We start from the raw sequence: 16,221 nt of genomic DNA, 5'->3' as shown, positions 1-16,221 counted from the left end.
CTTCTGCTGGGTGGTGTCTCCTGTTGGCAGTGGCCCTGTGCGCCTCCTCCAAGGCCTTCCCAGCCCCTCCTTGCAGACTGAGGTCTCACCACACCTCCAACTTGCAAAATTTCTTCTTTCCCTTTAATGCAGGGGAGGGCGGAGGAGGGCAGAGGACTAGGGAGTGAAGCGTCCAGAGGGTGGGGTGTAGTGTGGCAGACGCCTCTTGCCGAGGCCAAGATGGAGACGGGCTCTAGTGTTCCTTGTCGTTCCTTGGGCCTGTGTCTGGGGCTGGGACATAGGCATCGTCCCCTCGCAGCAGCCCGCCCAACCTCAGACCTCCACCGAGCCCAGCTCCCTCAGGTGCTGCTGCAGGAGCTGGATATTGTGCAACAGCTTCTTCTGGTGGCCGGCCAGCGTGATGCCCAGGGCGGGCAGGTCTCTGGTGGTGGGGAAGGAGTGGGTCAGGTCTGGGCCGGCTCCTCTAAGATCCCCGGCAGGACCCCTGGCTTGGAGCCCCGAGGAACCCCCACCCCGCCTCTCCCGGCTTACTCCAGGTTGAGCTGAGCCACATCACTGAAGGTGCAGAGACCAAACTTGGAGAAGTTGTCTCGGTAGCACTCCAGTCCGATGGCCGAAAGCCAGGCCTGGGGTGAGTCCAGAGAAGGAAAGTCCAGGGCCACAGGGTTCAGAAGGGCCTGGGAGGGTCTAAGTGGGGGAAGGGGAGGTCAACGTCTCCCTTTTATGTTAGCCCCCTCTCCTCAGTTTTCTTTCTGGTTTGTGTATACCCTCCCTGGTTGTCCCGGGCTCCAGCCCCAATCTCCAGACCTGTCCCCAGGGCCCCCATCAGCCTGCAGAGTGTCTGGTTTTCGGATCATCTTGTCAAATGCAGCCACCAGATGGTCGAAATGAGGCCGCTGGGTACGGTCCTTCTGCCAAGTGTCTAGCATAAGCAGGTGTAGTCCAGGAGGACAGCCTGGAGGCGGGGGAAGCCGGAACTCCTGCTCTATTGCATTTAGCACCTGGGGATTAGGAGAGAAACGTGGTAATGGGGCACTCTTGCTGGCAGAAAGGCATATTCTGTTAGGCCAATGGGTGGGCTGGGGTCAGGTGGGGCATGCAGTCCGAGCAGGGAAGGAACTTAAAAATAAGGAAGCCAAGACAACTTACAATCTCAGTGGGTTAGAGAAGAAAAGCCAAGAATGTACAAACCTGTGAGGCTGGTGGGTTGGAAGGATGGGGGTGGGGAATTAACAATGTCTGGGTAAAGAGCTCACCTCCTGGTCACTCATGTCCCAGTAGGGCCGCTCTCCATAGCTCATCACTTCCCACATCACTATCCCAAAGCTCCAGACGTCACTGGAGGTGGTATGTTTTCCGTGTGCAATAACTTCTGGGGCTGCCCAGCGAAGCATACAACTTGGGCCCTGAGAGGTGGGGTGAGAAGCAGCAATAGCAATAATTATAGCAGCGGCCACGTTTATCGAGCAGCTCCTGTGTGTTTTGAGGTCTGCTCAGGGTGCGCTCCTGGATGGAGCGCAGACAGGCCCCATTCCTCCAAACCCCAGGGCACGCCGCCCGTGGTACGCACCCCAGGTCCCAGCTCAACCGCCAGCACCCTCCGGAAAAGGCTGAGCCCCTGACACCATGCTCTCACCTGAGGACTGTGGCCAAGACGAGCCACTTTGCACACCAGGTGGCTATTCACCAGCACGCTGTGGGCAGAGAGCGCGCGGTGCACGAAGGCGAAGCTGGACAGGTACTGCATGGCGGCGGCCACTCCCCGCTGCATGGCCACCAGTTGCAGGCTGCTGAACTGGCCCTCCCGCTGCTGCTGGGGGCAGGGGGCAGAGGTCAGCTGCCAGCAGCGGGGTGGGGAACCTCCATAGGCCAGGGGCCAGACATCACCAGGAGAGGAAGGAGGGGCTTAGGGAATCAGAAGATGGCCTTGGGAAGGATGAAGACTAGGGGAGGCGTCTCTGGTCTCCGGGACTGTTGAGAACTGCAGACTTCCCTGGACCCAAGGCAGCCCCGCCCGCCCCTGGGCCACACTGACCCTGAGGAAGCTGTCCAGGGGGCCCAGCTCCATGAGTTCCGTCAGCACCATGAGGGGCCGGCTCTTGGTGACCACGCCCTCCAGCCGCAGGATGTTGGGGTGCTGGAACTGGCCCAACACTGCAGCCTGGCCTAGAAAGGTCATCTGTAGGCTCTCCGCACCTCCAGCCCACAGGGCCTGGATGGCCACGGCCTGCTCCCGCCGTCCCCGGGGCTGCAGGCGGCCCCTGCGTACTTCTCCAAAGGAGCCTGGGAGAATGGGTGTAGGTGGAAGGCTATTGAGGAAGGACCCCGGGCTTGCGGTACCCTGCCCTGTTTGGAGGGGATCCTGCTGGGGAAGGCTCGTGGGGGCTCCAGCCCCTCCCGTCCCCTTTCTCTGCCCCTGCACACCTGCCCCAATGACCTCCTCGATCTTGATATATGCAGGATCCACTTCCCTGGTAAACTCTCGGATGGCCTGGCAGGGGTCCTCGTATGTGGAAGGGTCGATGTAATACTTCACCCCAAGACCTGTAGGCAAATGGGGTGCACGAGGAGGGTGTGGTACGAGGTCTGGCTGCCCACACACCCCAGACATGCCCTCTTCCTTCCAATGGCGGGGCCGCGGAGTTCCCCTGGACCACGGGGGAACCTCGTCTTGCCTCCTGTGCTCAGCCCCCAGCCCTCCTACCCCCACACCTGGACTGCTGTACTGCTGCAGTTGCTCTGTGTAGCCTGTCCCACGCCGCTTCCTGAGGACAAACCAGAGTCCTGAAATGACACTCCCCTGCCACGTAGGCCACTCTCCAGCCAGGGATCGTGGAGTGGGGGCTGCTGGATCCCTCCTTCCAGGCTCGCATGGGCCCCCGGGAAGGGGCCCGGTGGTGGGAGGTGGGCTTTGGAGGTGGTTTCTGCAGTGGGCTTTGGGGCTGCCAGGACGTGGGGTTGTGCCGTGGGGTGAATGGTGTGGGGACACAGCAGAGAGGGGCTCACCTCTGGAAGACAACAGCAAGCACGGTAATGGCCGCCAGCAGAAGGAAGGCCAAGGCCCCCAGGATGGACCCAATAACCAAGGAGAGTCTCTCTGGAAGCTGGGTGGACAGCTCACCTGGGGAAGCAGCCAGTCAGGACCATGCATGGGCAAGGCCTCACAAGCAAACACACCTACACACCCCCCGTGCACCCACTCATGCCCACCCACAGACCCAAAAGCCATGTGGTCAGCCATGACACTATGCTCACAGCCTCCTGTCCCACACGGCCGCCAGGCCTCTCCTCGACTCCTCCTGCTTCCCCCTCTCCATCCAGGCTTCCTCTCACCTTGAGGCAGAGTTTGGAAATAGACCTTGCCCCCATAGGGGCCGTGACCTGCGGCAGTCCGTGCCCGCACTTGGAAGCCGTAGATGTGGCCAGGACTCAGCTGGGTCACGGTGGCCGTGTTGGTCTCGCTGGTCAGGGTGAAGGAGTGGGATTCATCTTCTGCCTGGAGGTGACAGCCGGTCACTCCCTGCTACCCAGCCCCAGTTCCTGAGTCCTGGTCACACCCTCAGGCTTCTTGGCACCTCTCGGTCCTAGTCTATCTCCCCCATCTCTAACCCTACTGTGGGGCACTGTGAGCTCCCACCAGCCCTGCGGGGCAACCACCTTCCCACCTGGTCGTAGTAGCGGAGCTGATAGTCCAGGATGTTCCCGTTGGTCTGGTCTGGCTGTGGCCAGGACACCGTGATGCTGTTGGATGCCCGGCTTACCTGGTGCAAGGCAGGGACTGCAGAGGGAACTGGGGGAGGAGGGGGCGGTTAGTGGGAGGGTTTCCAGGAGCCCAGCAGCACGAGTAGGGGCGGCATCAGGCCGAGCTAGCCGAAGGCTCACCTGCATGGCTGGTGCTGACGTTGATGGCGGCAGCTTGGGGAGGGTCCGGGCTGAGCTCTGACACCCCGTTCACAGCCTGCACCTCCAAGATGTAGGGCACATGTGCCCGGAGCCCCCCAACTAACACTCGGCTCTCAGTCAGGCCCCTCTGGCGGGGGTCGAAGTGCACCTCATCCCTGCAGCGGCGACAAGCACCCCCGGTGCCCGAGCCCGGATCCCGGTGGCCTCCACATTCCTTGCACACGACATTGAAGAGCAGGTCCCCTCGTCCCCCCAGCTCCTGAGGCAGGCGCCAGTGCAGCATGAGCACTGAGCCTTGTACCTCGAACCAAAGCTCCCGGGGAGCCGACGGAGGGCCTGGGGAGGCCGGTGGGGGCAGCGAGAAGGACCAGAAAGGAAGGGTGGTGGGAGGCGGGGTGAAGGAGGAGGGGTGGGGATGATGATGGAGAAAGAAGGGAGGCGGGGGGGGGGGGGGGGGGGGGGGGGGCAATGTGGCCCAGAGGGGAGGAGACCCAGCCCAGAGCATGGGGGTGGGGACCAGAAAGCAGATAGGCGGGTGGCAGGAGAGGCAGGAGGTCGGAAAGTGTGGGTGGGGTCAGGGCAGGAAGGCGGAGAGCGAGGGAGAAAATGAACAGGAGAAAAGTCACTGCAAATGGGAACCAGCTCCACTGTGTTGCCCTCAAGCTCCCCTTCTCTGCCCACCCCCAGTCCCATTTCCACCCCTGGGGCTGGTGGGGGAACTCACCGGTGCAGGGGGTCTCTGGGGGGTCTGAACTGGCCCTGTAGAAGCCCTCAAGGCAAGGACAAACAGGGGCCGCAGCACTGGGGGCGTGGCTGCGGGCGGGGCACGGTAAGCAGGGTGTGTTCCCAGCCAAGGCCTTGTAGGACCCCTCCGGGCAGGCTAGGGGGCAGAGTGGGGCAGAGACGTTAGGCTCACTTCGTCCCCCACCTCCTGAGTCCCACACCCCACCCCACCCCCCACCCCACCCCACCCCACCCCACCCCAGGCAAGCACGAGGACAGGCCCCCAGCCTTCCATTCCCCAGGGCTGTTTCTCCTGACCTCCTGAGACCTACCCTCACCCCCTCTTCCCTCTTTCCCTCCCTGAGGCAGAGATTACTTCCATGGCCACTGGAGTAGAACTGCATTTCCGCTGATGGAGGAAGTGAGGTGCAGTGGGGGCTATGGGCAGGCCGAGTACCAGATAGAGGTGTCTGGCTTGATTGCCTTCCTGCCCAGAGGCCTTCTGCGCCCTCCACCCTATAGCAAAAGGATTCCTCTTAGCTGGTCTCCACTGCCGTCTCCTACCTGCACCTTGGTCACCTGCCCTGACGATGATCCCTTCCTAACTAGACAGCAGATAGGGACAAAGGACCCATCCCAAGATAACCCAGGAGTTTAACTCCTTTTAATCTCCATCATTTGTCAGGCCTGCAGCCCTAGGATGCTTAGCAGTGGCTAAGGAAGTCTCCAGAAAGTTCCAGAAGTTTGAGATGAGCACATGACACCAAATTTATGCGCTTTAGACAATAAATCTGGAGAAAAACGAGAGTTCCTTCTTAAAATAGCTTATTCCTGACCTTTCGGGGACAAACATCAAGTTTGGGGTATTCAGGAGAGGTGTCCCAAGGTTGGGGGAAGGTGGGAAGATCTTGGGCAAGCGCGCAGGCACGGAATCTCACCTTGGCAGGCCTTGTCTCCGCGGGCGGGCTGGTGCCCCGGCCGGCACCGGCAGCCCCCAACCGCTACCATCCACTTGCCCTCCCCATTGCAGTGCAGCCTCGGAGGGCTACCCCCCGCCTGGCCCCCGCCTCCATCCTCTTCTGGCTCCGCGTGAGCCACACAGGTGCCCACGGCTGCCACCAGGGAGGCGCCCCCGGCCCCACTGGCCTGCGTCTCAGGGAAGGAGGCGAAGGCGCGGAGGACGGAGGGGCAGGTGTAGGCGAAGAGCTTGACCGCCACGAGGGCCAGGCAGGCCCCCGTGTCCTGGAAGGCCACGTAGAAGCCTCGCTGGGTGAGGGGGCCGAAGCTCCTCTCTTTGACGTTGAGCTGCAGCCCGGCGCGCTGCCCGGCCCCGTGCGCTACCGCCCACGCCGAGGAGGCGGGGAAGCTCTCGTCCGCGGCGATAGTGTCCACCTTGGTCCAGCGTTTGAGGTGCCAGGCCGAGACGCTGTCGGGCCCATCGGGCTCCTCGGCCTGGCGGTAGTAAAGGGTGAAGGTCTCTCGGCAGGTGCCCCCGGCCACGCCCAGGCTGGCGCATGCGCGCACGGAGAAGTGCAGTCGGATGTGTGCCCTCTGCGCTCCGCGCCGCTCCACGAAGTGTGTCTGCAACCAGTTGTCTTGCCCAGTGCCCGGAGGAGCCCCTGCCACGTGGCATGCCTCGAAGGTCCGAGTCAGGCGTCGCTGGTCGTCTAGAACGCTCACTTCATCCCACTGCAGGGACAGAGGGGGTCCACCGTTAGCTGGCAAACCCGGTAAGTACACCCAAAGTCCTGCTCCTCCGGGAGGGAAGGGGTCTTACTCCATTAGTCTCTTCCCAGGGCTTCCTTCCCAAATCCTATATGACCAGTGGGGAGGGGGAGGAGCACTGGGTGGGGAACGAAAGAGTGACACTCACCCCACCTGGCGGGTAGGTGAGCCAGCCAATCTCAGATGTCTCTCCAGTGGTGTCCAGCAGAACCTCTGCCCAGAGATAAGAAGGGCACTCAGCAGCAAAGCCTCCAGCTGGGACTGCTAACCCTTACCCCATCCCAGGAGGGAAACAGGAACTTCCCTCCCTGGTCCTTTTAATTCACCAGCAGGGGCACAGGTCTCCGTCAGGAGCCTTTCTCTGGAACCTTCCCCGTTCCTTTCACTTTCATGATGTCTTCACTCTTCTCTGCCTTTCCTGAATCTTTCCCATTCCCCACCCAGGCTGATTGGCAGGGATTCTCCAGTCTCCCTCCCTCTTACCTTCCAGAGCCAGAACTGAGGACCCCAGCACCAGGACCCAGAGACTGCACACCATGCCCGCCACTCTGCTCCCTGACCGGGCAGCCCCCTCAGCAGCCATGGGGCATCTTCGGGGCTCCCACCATTGCCCTGGCCACCACCCTGCTCCCAGGCAGGGCCACTGCTTTTTAAGACTGGGGTCTGCAGCCAAGCTTGCTTCCTAGGGAGACACACAGGACCAGAAGAGGCAGGTGACAGGTAACTACATTGCTACACAGATAGTTCTCAAACCACCCCAGCACCTATCAGAAGCAGACTCTCTCCTGACTTGTGCCAAGTCTACCATCTTTGAGGGCCACATGGCAGGTCACTCCCTCCCTACATCCTGCAGGGGACGCATCATTGAGCATTTCTTAAAGCTCCCCCCACCGCCCCCGCCGCCCTTTAGAGCATAGGATAGTTCTGCGCCGAACGTACCCTTTTCTTCTGAAAGGAGCTCTTTCAATTCTTTCTCTTCATTTACTCTCCCTCCTCCTCCTAGAGCCACCCTGTATTGGAAGTCAGAAAATACTTCCATTAAACCAGGCACAGCAGAAGATACCCCTTCCCAGGGAACACACGATCCCTCCTCCCCAACACCTCCTGACCCACATCAGACCTGGACACTCTGGACAATATGGAAAGGCAGTGGAGCAAGAGGGACCACGGAAGAGAGCCGTGGGGTATGATGCAAGGGGAGATGGGCGAACAGGAGTGAGAAGAGCATAGGCATAAAGGTTCCATCTGGTAAGCGATCCAGCATAGAGAAAGGGTAGGTCTGGCATGCCTACATTTTGTGACCAACGGTCCTCTCTCCACAAGGGGCACATTTCCTCTGCGGCTTACGGAAAAATAATGTATGTATATGAAAATGTATGTAATATATGTATATGTATAAATGTATGTATATGAAAAATTTCTTCTAGTCTGCTCACAATGAAAGGACAGAATGTGGAAACAACAGGGCCATCGTGTCCTCTGAGATTAATAATGCACTGGGTTGAAGAAGGTATGAGAGCTGGGCTCTCTATATTCATGGTGCTTGTGAGTTCAAATGGGTATATCTTCTTGGAAGGACAGCTGGTGATGTCTTTCTAGCAGCTTCTCCTCTAAGAGTTTGTCCTTCAAGTACTGCATCCTTGGGTCTGTTTGCAGAGATGTTCAAACAAGGATATTTGCTGCAGAATTGTTTGTAAGGGAAAAGACTAGAATGTAACTGTCCATCAGTGGTAAGATATTTAATAAATTATGGCACAATCTGAAAAAAGAGTGAGGTTTACTGCTTATGCACTGATTATGAAAATGATTTCCCAAGTGAAAGCAGTCCATGCAGAACAGTGCCAAGTATGTTCTCCATTGGTTAACTTAAGAAGGCCCCCCATAGACATGCACCCCTGCCGACTGTGGGGCACATCTGCCTCCAGGGTCACAGTGAAGACGAACAGGCTCAGACCTTCCTTTGTTCATTGGTCTAGAGATTAGTGGTGACCCATCTCTCCCCTTATAACTGAGTCTCAGAAGTCTGTGAGTGGCATGGACAAGAGCCGCCCATTCCATTTACTTCTGTTGGGAAGAAGACGTGAAACTGAGAGAAAGAAAGAACAGCAGTTGGAAACTGGAATCTGTTTCTGTCACGATGACTGTGGCCACATGACCCGCAGCACTCCTGAAAACGGCACACTTCTCAATGAAGTTGAAACCAAACTACTATACCATTTGACTTTGATAAATCAGAAAATCGTAGTTGGATGCCTGCTAATCTAATTTTTCCTGGCAACACAGGCTCTGTTGCAAGACGAAGCCTTCAGGGTCATCTCTACGTGGTTATCATGAAAAGGCGCTGCTGTGACAGCTGGTGGGCCAAGGTATCATGGGCATCGGGCCACTAGCCACTGAAATGCACCTTTCACGTCACTGGAACCCTACTTGTGAGACAGAGTTTAACTTACAGTGCATGGAGGCAAGCAAGAAGCATTTCCAAATCACTGGGTTGTACACCTTAAACTTATCACAGTGTTATACAACAATTGTATCTCAAAGTCAGAAAAAAGGAAGCATTTCAGTACAGCAAATGACTCCTAAGAAACAGAGGTTCTCTGCCAGTACTGTCCCGAATGCTGCTAGAATCATTCACAGATGAAATGTTTCAAAGAAGAACAGGGATATTGTGAAGTAACAAAGCATGGCCCCATCACCAATGGCTGCTTAATAAATATCCTGAAGGAACATGTGTTGTCAGCGCTTCCCCCAAGCGTTCAGTGGCTTAATTTGGAGACATGCTTGACACACCAAGGCAGACCAGACTGACCAGAGCCACAGGGTCTCTAGGAATGCTGTTATCAAGAACTGAAAACGTCAGCAAAATGCCTTTAAACAATGAAAGCTATTCTATCATTTGCCTAGCAGATATTCTCTAAAATAGCCTCTTTCAGTCAGAACATGGATGGATTCTGGAATCTGTACAAAAAGTAAACTGTAAGCACTGTGTCTTCCTAAACTTATAACTAGACAGATAATCACGGAGAAGAAATAATAAACACTTTGGATGCATCTCAATGAATTTTTTTTTTTTTTTTGAAGAGACAGCAAACCAAGAGGGAAGATACGTACTGCAGATCCCATCAGCTGTGCACTATGGAACATTCTAGAAGATGAGGAATGGCAGAGTATCTGCTTTGATGACCCACAATATAAGCCACACGGTCGCTTGTGGCTGCAGCAGGGCGTGTATGCGTAGCCTCAGCAGGCATCTTAATGACAACATGAAGCTGGCCTCTCTCCAGAGGATCCAGAAAAGAGCAAAAGCAATTAGGGAACATGTTAAAGCCACTCAGCTTCTGTCCTCAAGAGACATCAGGAAGAAAAGAATTAAATGGAGACATGAGACATGGCATGTGGACTGCCACTTCTGTAATTGTTAAAAAAGGTTTACCAAGAACCAATATATTCTTTTTAAAAATGGTGGAAGCACTTGAAGAGAGCCCAGAAGTGTTCCTTGCTGTTTGAAGGGACCTCTTTTAGATTTGGATCCAGAAGACTGAAAAAAAAAAAAAAAAACTGTGGTTGAGTGAGACTAGGAAGTGAGGTCAATTCTTGCTTATCAAACAAAACAGATAAATTCAAGTCTTTAATTTTTTAAATACATATAAAAAGAACTTGGGTGTACCTCTTAGGCAAGAATAAAAACAAGGAAAGACGAAACTTTTTAAGATATGGAAGAAACTGCCGTCCGCTAATTCCTACTCCCGCAGATTCTTTTGAAACAAGTTTCAAAGGCAGAAACGTAAGTGACAAGAACACGCAGCTCCAGCCACATGCCTGGAATACTGAACAAGCAGGACTTAGAACTCGATTTTCAAAGGTGCCTTCAATGGTTGAGGACTAGGACATCTGTCTGAGCTTAGTCTGGAAGCGCGTCCTGGAAGCAGCCAAGTGCACCCCTCCCGCAACACAGAGGGGGACAGGCCTGCTTTGGATCACTCTGTCTTCTCCAGCTCGCCAACGGCATCGGTCAGTGTTTAGAAATCCTCTCACCCACCCATGAAAGAGCCCAAGACTTATCTCAAACAGGAAAACATTCGAATTTCAGATGTGTATATGGTTTTAAAAATATAACACCAGAAGCAGCTGAAATGTGGATGGAAAATGGGAGCTCAGAAAAGAAGACTGATTTGACAAAATTTCAGATGACAAAAATTGCATTCTATGACTTCACATTTTTTTTTTCTCAGCTTCTTTCCTACATATATCACTTTACATCTTTTTGCTACGGTAGAGACGCTGCATCCACAAGCCTGCTACATTTCTTTGGTTTATAAAAATATGACAGTCCGTAGGCATCAAAATTGTGTTTTGTTTCTAGAAACTGGCAAAGATTAAAGATGTGTAGACTCTTAGCTTATACATCATAGCTTCTGAGTTCTGTTATCTATAAAAATGAAAGATTTAAAAATAAATGAGTAAATCTGTAGGAATTTAAAAAATTAACTGTCTTCAAATTGAAATGTTAAATAGGATAACTTTGTGAACAAACTGAGATGGTTTTTAAGAGTTTATGTACCTTGATCCACAAAACGAGTTTTTAAAAAACTAAGTAATACAAGCCAAATCAGTTTGGAGGAAGATATGGCAGGAAAATGCACTGGCCATTAAAATTGGTTACTGTAGGAGTGAGAAATGAAGGAAGCCCAAGGAGGGATTATTAACTTGGTCTTACATATATTTCAGTGGGTTTTCTTGTTACAATGAGCATATCTTATTTTTTACAATTAAAACAAAATCTCATTAATTATCATCTAAACAACAAAAAAGGGAAAACATTTTTAAAACCTAGACTAGCATAGCGTATGTTTACATTTTACCCTCCCCTCCCTTCTCGCTCTAGGTTTCAAAACAATCCAGAAATTTTCACCTATAAGGAGAAAGCAGAGATAAAGAGGCGTTGGAGTGGGGGATGAATGAGCAAAATAACTTTTATCGCTGCATTTTCTTTAAGCTTCTCTTCAAAGAGGTTCGAATGGCCCCACTGATCCCATCACGCTTCTCTGACTCAGTGTCAAGCAAAGGACTTTGGCTCTAAAGGGCCAAGGGAGACCAGGGGGCCTGGGGACACCTGACCAGGGCATCGCTGCTGAGTGAGCCTGGGCAGGAACGTTCAGAGAGGCCGAGCAGGCTGCAGGGCCCAGTGGGGTGAGGGAGGTCCCAAGGGCAAAGGGGCCGATGGTTAATGTGTGGCGTGGCCGCAAAGCTGGCCCTCACACCTGTCAGCCCCAGGGTCAGCGTGGGAGGGGTCAGCACCATGGGCCCTGTCCTCCGTCCTGTTCTGCAGCTGTTAAACGCCCAGGAAATTCCAGGATAATCCTTGCTCAGCTTAATGCTGCTACCCTTTAATCTCCACCTTGGATATGGTCGCAGTCTCTTGGAGCTCTGTCCGCCCGCCTCGAAAAGGATCCCATCAGCCCTACGGCGGCGTCCAGAGCAGACAGCGAGGAGGTGGCTGTCCTCTGGTGCTTCTCGCCCCTGCTGCCCCAGCTCCAGAAGCCAATTTGTGGATTACCTAGCAGAGGAGAGCCCTGTGTCCCTTGAGGCCTCCAGCCTCTAGGAATGTCCCCCAGAGCACGCAGATGCAGACTGAGTGTGCCTCCCACTCCCAGGCTGTGGAGCTGGGGGAGGCTTTTAAGATGCAGGCAGAGTCGGGGAGAGGCAAGCAGCCACTCAGAAGGAGCCACTCCGGCTGGGCACTGACCGGGGATGTGCGTGGCTTTGGAAAAGGGCATAACGGAGGGTGTTGGGACAGTCAGTCCGTGGCCATGAGAGATAAGTGAATGGAAGATTGTAGAAGCCCCCAAGAGCCAGGACCACTACCTGTGGGAGCAAGTGTGAGAGTATATAAGGGAATGTGTGTGAGGTGAGATGGGTATGGAGCAGCACGCAAGCTAGGATGGGTGTGTGTGTGTGTGTGTGTGTGTGTGTGTGTGTGTGAGTGTGTAAGGGTGAGAGCATGCACATCAGAGCAGATCCAGAGTGCTCTTCATACTGGTCACTGACACCCATGAGCCCTTCTCCTCACCCTGGGTCTGTCCCTACTCTCCCCCAGAGCCTGTCAACTGCTCTCTGCTCTGGGAGTTGCTGCTGCAGAAACATCTGGGCTGGGAGAGGGAGCTGAGCAGGGAAGTAGAGAAATAAAGGGAAACGCGAAGCTGCCCCAAACCCCAAACCCCGCCATCTCCCTTCCCCCTCGTGGGCAGTGGGGACACGGGACGCAGGACCCAGCTCAGGAGATGGTGATGAGCTGCAGGAGAACCTGGCCCCGAGGAGGAATGTTCCTGCCCTTCCCGTGCTCAGATCGCTGCTGCCTGTTGCTCCTAGGCAGGCTGGGGACCTGGTACGCACTGCCAGCCATCTTTCTGCACCCAGAATGAACCAACAGACTCCAAAGGGGCCCTCCTCTCTGGGCCACTTGGTAGGTACACAGAAACCCTCCAGCCTAATCTTCCTGCAAGGAAAATAAGGTCCATTGCCCTGAGAGAACCCAGTGCCCCCCCCCCCCATGGCACCATCAACAATTGCAGGTCTCGATCCTGCAATACCCATTACCTGGACATTTCCCAGCACTGCCTACAATGCCACAGCTCCTTCCCACCCAACCAGCATCTCCCCTTCTACAACCTGAGTCAAGTTCTCCTGGCAGGGAGAGGGCCTGGCCCTGGTTAACTTATTGGGAACAGGCCCAGCCACTTCTCTCCATGGGCACTGCCAGGGACATTACAACATCGGCTATGCTGGGCCCCAGCCAGCTCCCCCAGGGGTGGGAGGAGAGAGGATGCCAGACGGCCAAGATTGGTGGATGGGGGTGTAGGGCAGGTAGGGCCAAGTACCCAGATGTAAAGAGAGGGCAGTGGAGCTGGGGCAGCAGCAACCAGCAGGCTTTGGCTGCAACTTGGGGATGAGGGCTGGGAAGCATGAACCAAGCCTCTCCACTCTAAGGCTTATGGGTGGTAATGGGGGTGGGGGAGCTGAGGGCAGGTGTGGGATCAACCTCCTTGCTCCTCCCAGCTCCGTGGGACTGGAGAGATGCCACCGGAGTCAGAAGGATGGGCAAGCCTTTACAGAACGCTGGGAGTCCGGCCTCAGCAAGGACCCCTATATCAGGACCCCCAATATCTGGAGACACAGTGGGGGATTGCAGAAGCTAGGGTAATGGGGGTGTCAGTGATGGCCGGCCAGAGGTCGGGGAGCCAGGCTGGCCAGTTTCGCACCCCTCAGGAACCCACGGTCGCCTTGGAGAAGGATACTCAGTACTACCCCGGGAGGCCCCCGAGGATCTGCAAAGGCCCAGTCTGGAGGGCCCCTCTACTTTTGCAAACCTTGATGCCTCTGTCCCCAAGCACACCGCCCCCCCCCCCAACACCCCCTACACTGCCTGGCATCCCGGGGCTCACCTTCCGCCGGCCGCAGGCTCCGCAGGTCTGTGCCCCCCCGCCCCAGGCCCCGCGATGGAGCCGAGCAGCCCGTTTCTCCGTTCGGGTGCGGGGACCCGGCTCCCCGCGGCCCGGGTCCTCTCGCCGCTGCGCGTCTCTGGGGCTCCGGGGCGGCCGGGGGGCGGTGGCTGGCGGCGGGGGCTGCTCTGAAGGCGGAGCGCCCGCGGATCGTGCGGGGCCCACGTCGCGCTCGCCGTCGCCGCGCTCGGTCGCGGGTCCCGCCGCCTGCTGCTCCGCTCTGGAGCGGCGGCAGGGGCGAGCTCAGCCCGGCCCGCCCCCTCCGCGTCCCTCCCAGCCCGGCCCGCCCCTCTCCGGCCCCTGCGGCCGCCCTCCCTCTCCCCTCTTCCGGGGAGCCGAGCCCGCCCTCCCGGCCTGGGCGGCGATGTGCGGCGCCCGGCGCGGGGGAGAGCGGGGTGGAGGCGCGGGGCTCGCCCTGGGCCCGCCTGTGCGCCGGGGCGGGGGCGCCTCCTCCTCCCGGCCGCGCGGGGTGGGGGACCTGGGCACGGAGGGAGGCTCGCGCGGGGGTCCTGGAGGGGGCGGGCTGCCGTGCGGCGGGGCGAGGCGTTCAAAGCCCCGGCCGGGCGCGGGCTCGGGTCCCCGGGAGGGAAAGCGCACCGGAGGGCGGCGGATGCCCGCGGACAGCGGGGCAGGGCAGGGCAGGGCGGCGCAGTCGCCGGCCCGAACACCCGCGCCCTCTCCCCACCCCTGCCTTTCTGCTTCAACTCTAGGAACTAAACCCACTGTTTTAGTTCCTACTCAGGTTTAAACTAAGGTGGGCGTGAGCTGTGAAGAAGAGAAAGAAGGAAAAGAAGGGGGTGGAGGGAAAGACAAACTGAGAAATCTCGGAGGGTACGGGGGTGGGGTGGGGATGGGTAAGCAGCAGGGAGGGGCCATCTGGGTTACGAAAGGGTCTCCGATCTGCCCTTAAACTCGTCTGCCCCTTCGTGACCCTGGATCTTGGCCAACGGTGGAGCCTCTGACCCCACCCTCCCCAAAGGGCTGGGAAGCCTGGGTCTGAACGGGGAAGTCCAGGTGTAGGTGCCTGGCTTTGCATTGCCCGGGCAAGTCTGGGCCTTCTGGGTGCCTCCTCCCTCCGCCCGCTCCCCGGGGAGAACCTCCCCCACGGGGATCTGAGGCGTTGGGAGGTACTCAGCGGGTGCCTGGAAGGTTTGAGGAACCGAGGGGGCGCCGCGAGGAAAAATGTTTCCGCCCACTCCTAGCCTCTCCTCCAGCCGAGGACCGGTTTGGGGGTCTATTGTTCCGGTCCTACAGCCCGAAACTGGGGCCTTCCCACGAAGTGCTGCTACCACCTGCTGGTTCTTTCAAGGAACACAGGCATCTGGTGGACTTCCCTCGGGCTTGCTCCCCCTCCCCATTGCCCCGGGCCGCGTCTTACTTTCCCACTTACTTCATTTATCCAAGACGGGGTAAAGCACTAGCTGCAAATGGGCTGATCAAAACTGGTACTTAAGGAGCATTCAGAAACCGTGGAAAATTGTGAAAGAGATCTGTGAGCCAACAAGCCCAATAAACAAAACAATGAAACTCATTAGGAGGCACCTGGGAGAAACAAACAGGCTTTAATGAATTGGCTGAAGGAGTGATGGAAACGGGCGACTGAACTAGTCCCCACTTAGAAGAGGGATTGTTCACTCTGGATATCTGCAGTCAATTAATAAGCCTAATGGTGTTGAATGATTCTGCATTTGGGCATCTTTAATAAGTCACTTGCACTGGTGAGTCTAATTCTATCTTGTTTCTTCCCCTTGCTCTGAAATTCAGTGGTAGAGAGCTGCCTTCATTTCATTTCCAAATCAGTTATCTCCAAAGCCTTGAAACACTTTTGTGAAGAAACCTGAATTTTCATGGTATGTGATATTATATAACTCATGATCCTAGTTACAATAACAACATGACTGCCAGAAAGCTTTGGGTAAATTGGAAACTTTTTTAAAAGAAGCATATGATTAAATTACGTTAAAAGTATCAGCAACACAGAAACAGCAGTTAATTTATAAACCCCAGAAATTCCAGTGGTAATGTGTAATGCATCATATATTGACATTATAGTAAAAATATCTCTTCCTTTCTATTGTCTGATATATCTCACCGTTTACACTGCCCATTAGGTGCCTATAATATGAAATTAAGCTTTTGTTGTCCAAGGCTTATGCAATGGGTATTTTGTTGTTGTTGTTGATAACATTTAAGAGGCCTCTAGTCTTCAAAGAAAGATCCGTTGTACTCTGGAAGGAAAGAGGTTTAAAAATGTGATTACAATAGGCCCTGTATCATCATCTCCTATGTGTTAAATCAAGTTTTAAAGGTAGGTGGGTAGCACAGAATGCATTGTGAAGTTATGCTACCATCCATAGCTATTAAAAAGAAA

At 55.5% G+C, this 16,221-nt stretch overlaps 1 protein-coding gene across 4 annotated transcripts; it reads right to left on the bottom strand.

Moving 5' to 3' along the window:
* Positions 1–97: 97 nt before the first annotated feature.
* On the bottom strand, positions 98–14,122 carry EPHB6 (EPH receptor B6). Of its 4 annotated transcripts, XM_004781419.3 has the most exons (19): positions 13,794–13,881; positions 9,785–9,889; positions 7,291–7,361; positions 6,835–7,033; positions 6,500–6,564; positions 5,565–6,315; positions 4,628–4,783; positions 3,883–4,239; positions 3,666–3,790; positions 3,334–3,496; positions 3,007–3,121; positions 2,713–2,765; positions 2,425–2,544; positions 2,036–2,283; positions 1,637–1,810; positions 1,257–1,406; positions 808–1,001; positions 532–687; positions 98–421 (listed from the first exon to the last, which is right to left on the bottom strand). In XM_004781419.3, exons 4-19 carry the CDS (start codon positions 6,932–6,934, stop codon positions 313–315), a joined length of 3,036 nt encoding a protein of 1,011 aa, XP_004781476.1. In that variant the 5' UTR covers positions 6,935–7,033; positions 7,291–7,361; positions 9,785–9,889; positions 13,794–13,881; the 3' UTR covers positions 98–312. The 4 variants fall into 4 exon arrangements, with proteins under 4 accessions (XP_004781476.1, XP_004781477.1, XP_012905905.1 ...); XM_004781420.3 differs by lacking the exon at positions 9,785–9,889 and having other exon boundaries at positions 13,794–13,861; XM_013050451.2 differs by lacking the exons at positions 9,785–9,889; positions 13,794–13,881 and adding an exon at positions 9,463–9,714.
* Positions 14,123–16,221: the final 2,099 nt, after the last annotated feature.

This window comes from Mustela putorius, unplaced genomic scaffold (assembly GCF_011764305.1).
Source record: "Mustela putorius furo isolate JIRA1106 unplaced genomic scaffold, ASM1176430v1.1 tig00003845_pilon_pilon_pilon, whole genome shotgun sequence".
In the NCBI taxonomy this organism is placed as follows: domain Eukaryota; kingdom Metazoa; phylum Chordata; class Mammalia; order Carnivora; family Mustelidae; genus Mustela; species Mustela putorius.
This window is presented reverse-complemented; position numbering and strand designations above follow the sequence as displayed.

Bases quoted from the DNA above. Each gene is read 5' to 3' on its own strand.
- EPHB6 (XM_004781419.3), bottom strand. From the start codon at position 6,934: ATGGCTGCTGAGGGGGCTGCCCGGTCAGGGAGCAGAGTGGCGGGCATG. The intron at 4,784-5,564 runs GTGAGATTCCGT...TCTGCCCCCTAG, and splicing joins CGGAGACAAGGCCTGCCAAG to CCTGCCCGGAGGGGTCCTAC. The intron at 2,766-3,006 runs GTGAGCCCCTCT...GTTTGTCCTCAG, and splicing joins CTTGCTGTTGTCTTCCAGAG to GAAGCGGCGTGGGACAGGCT.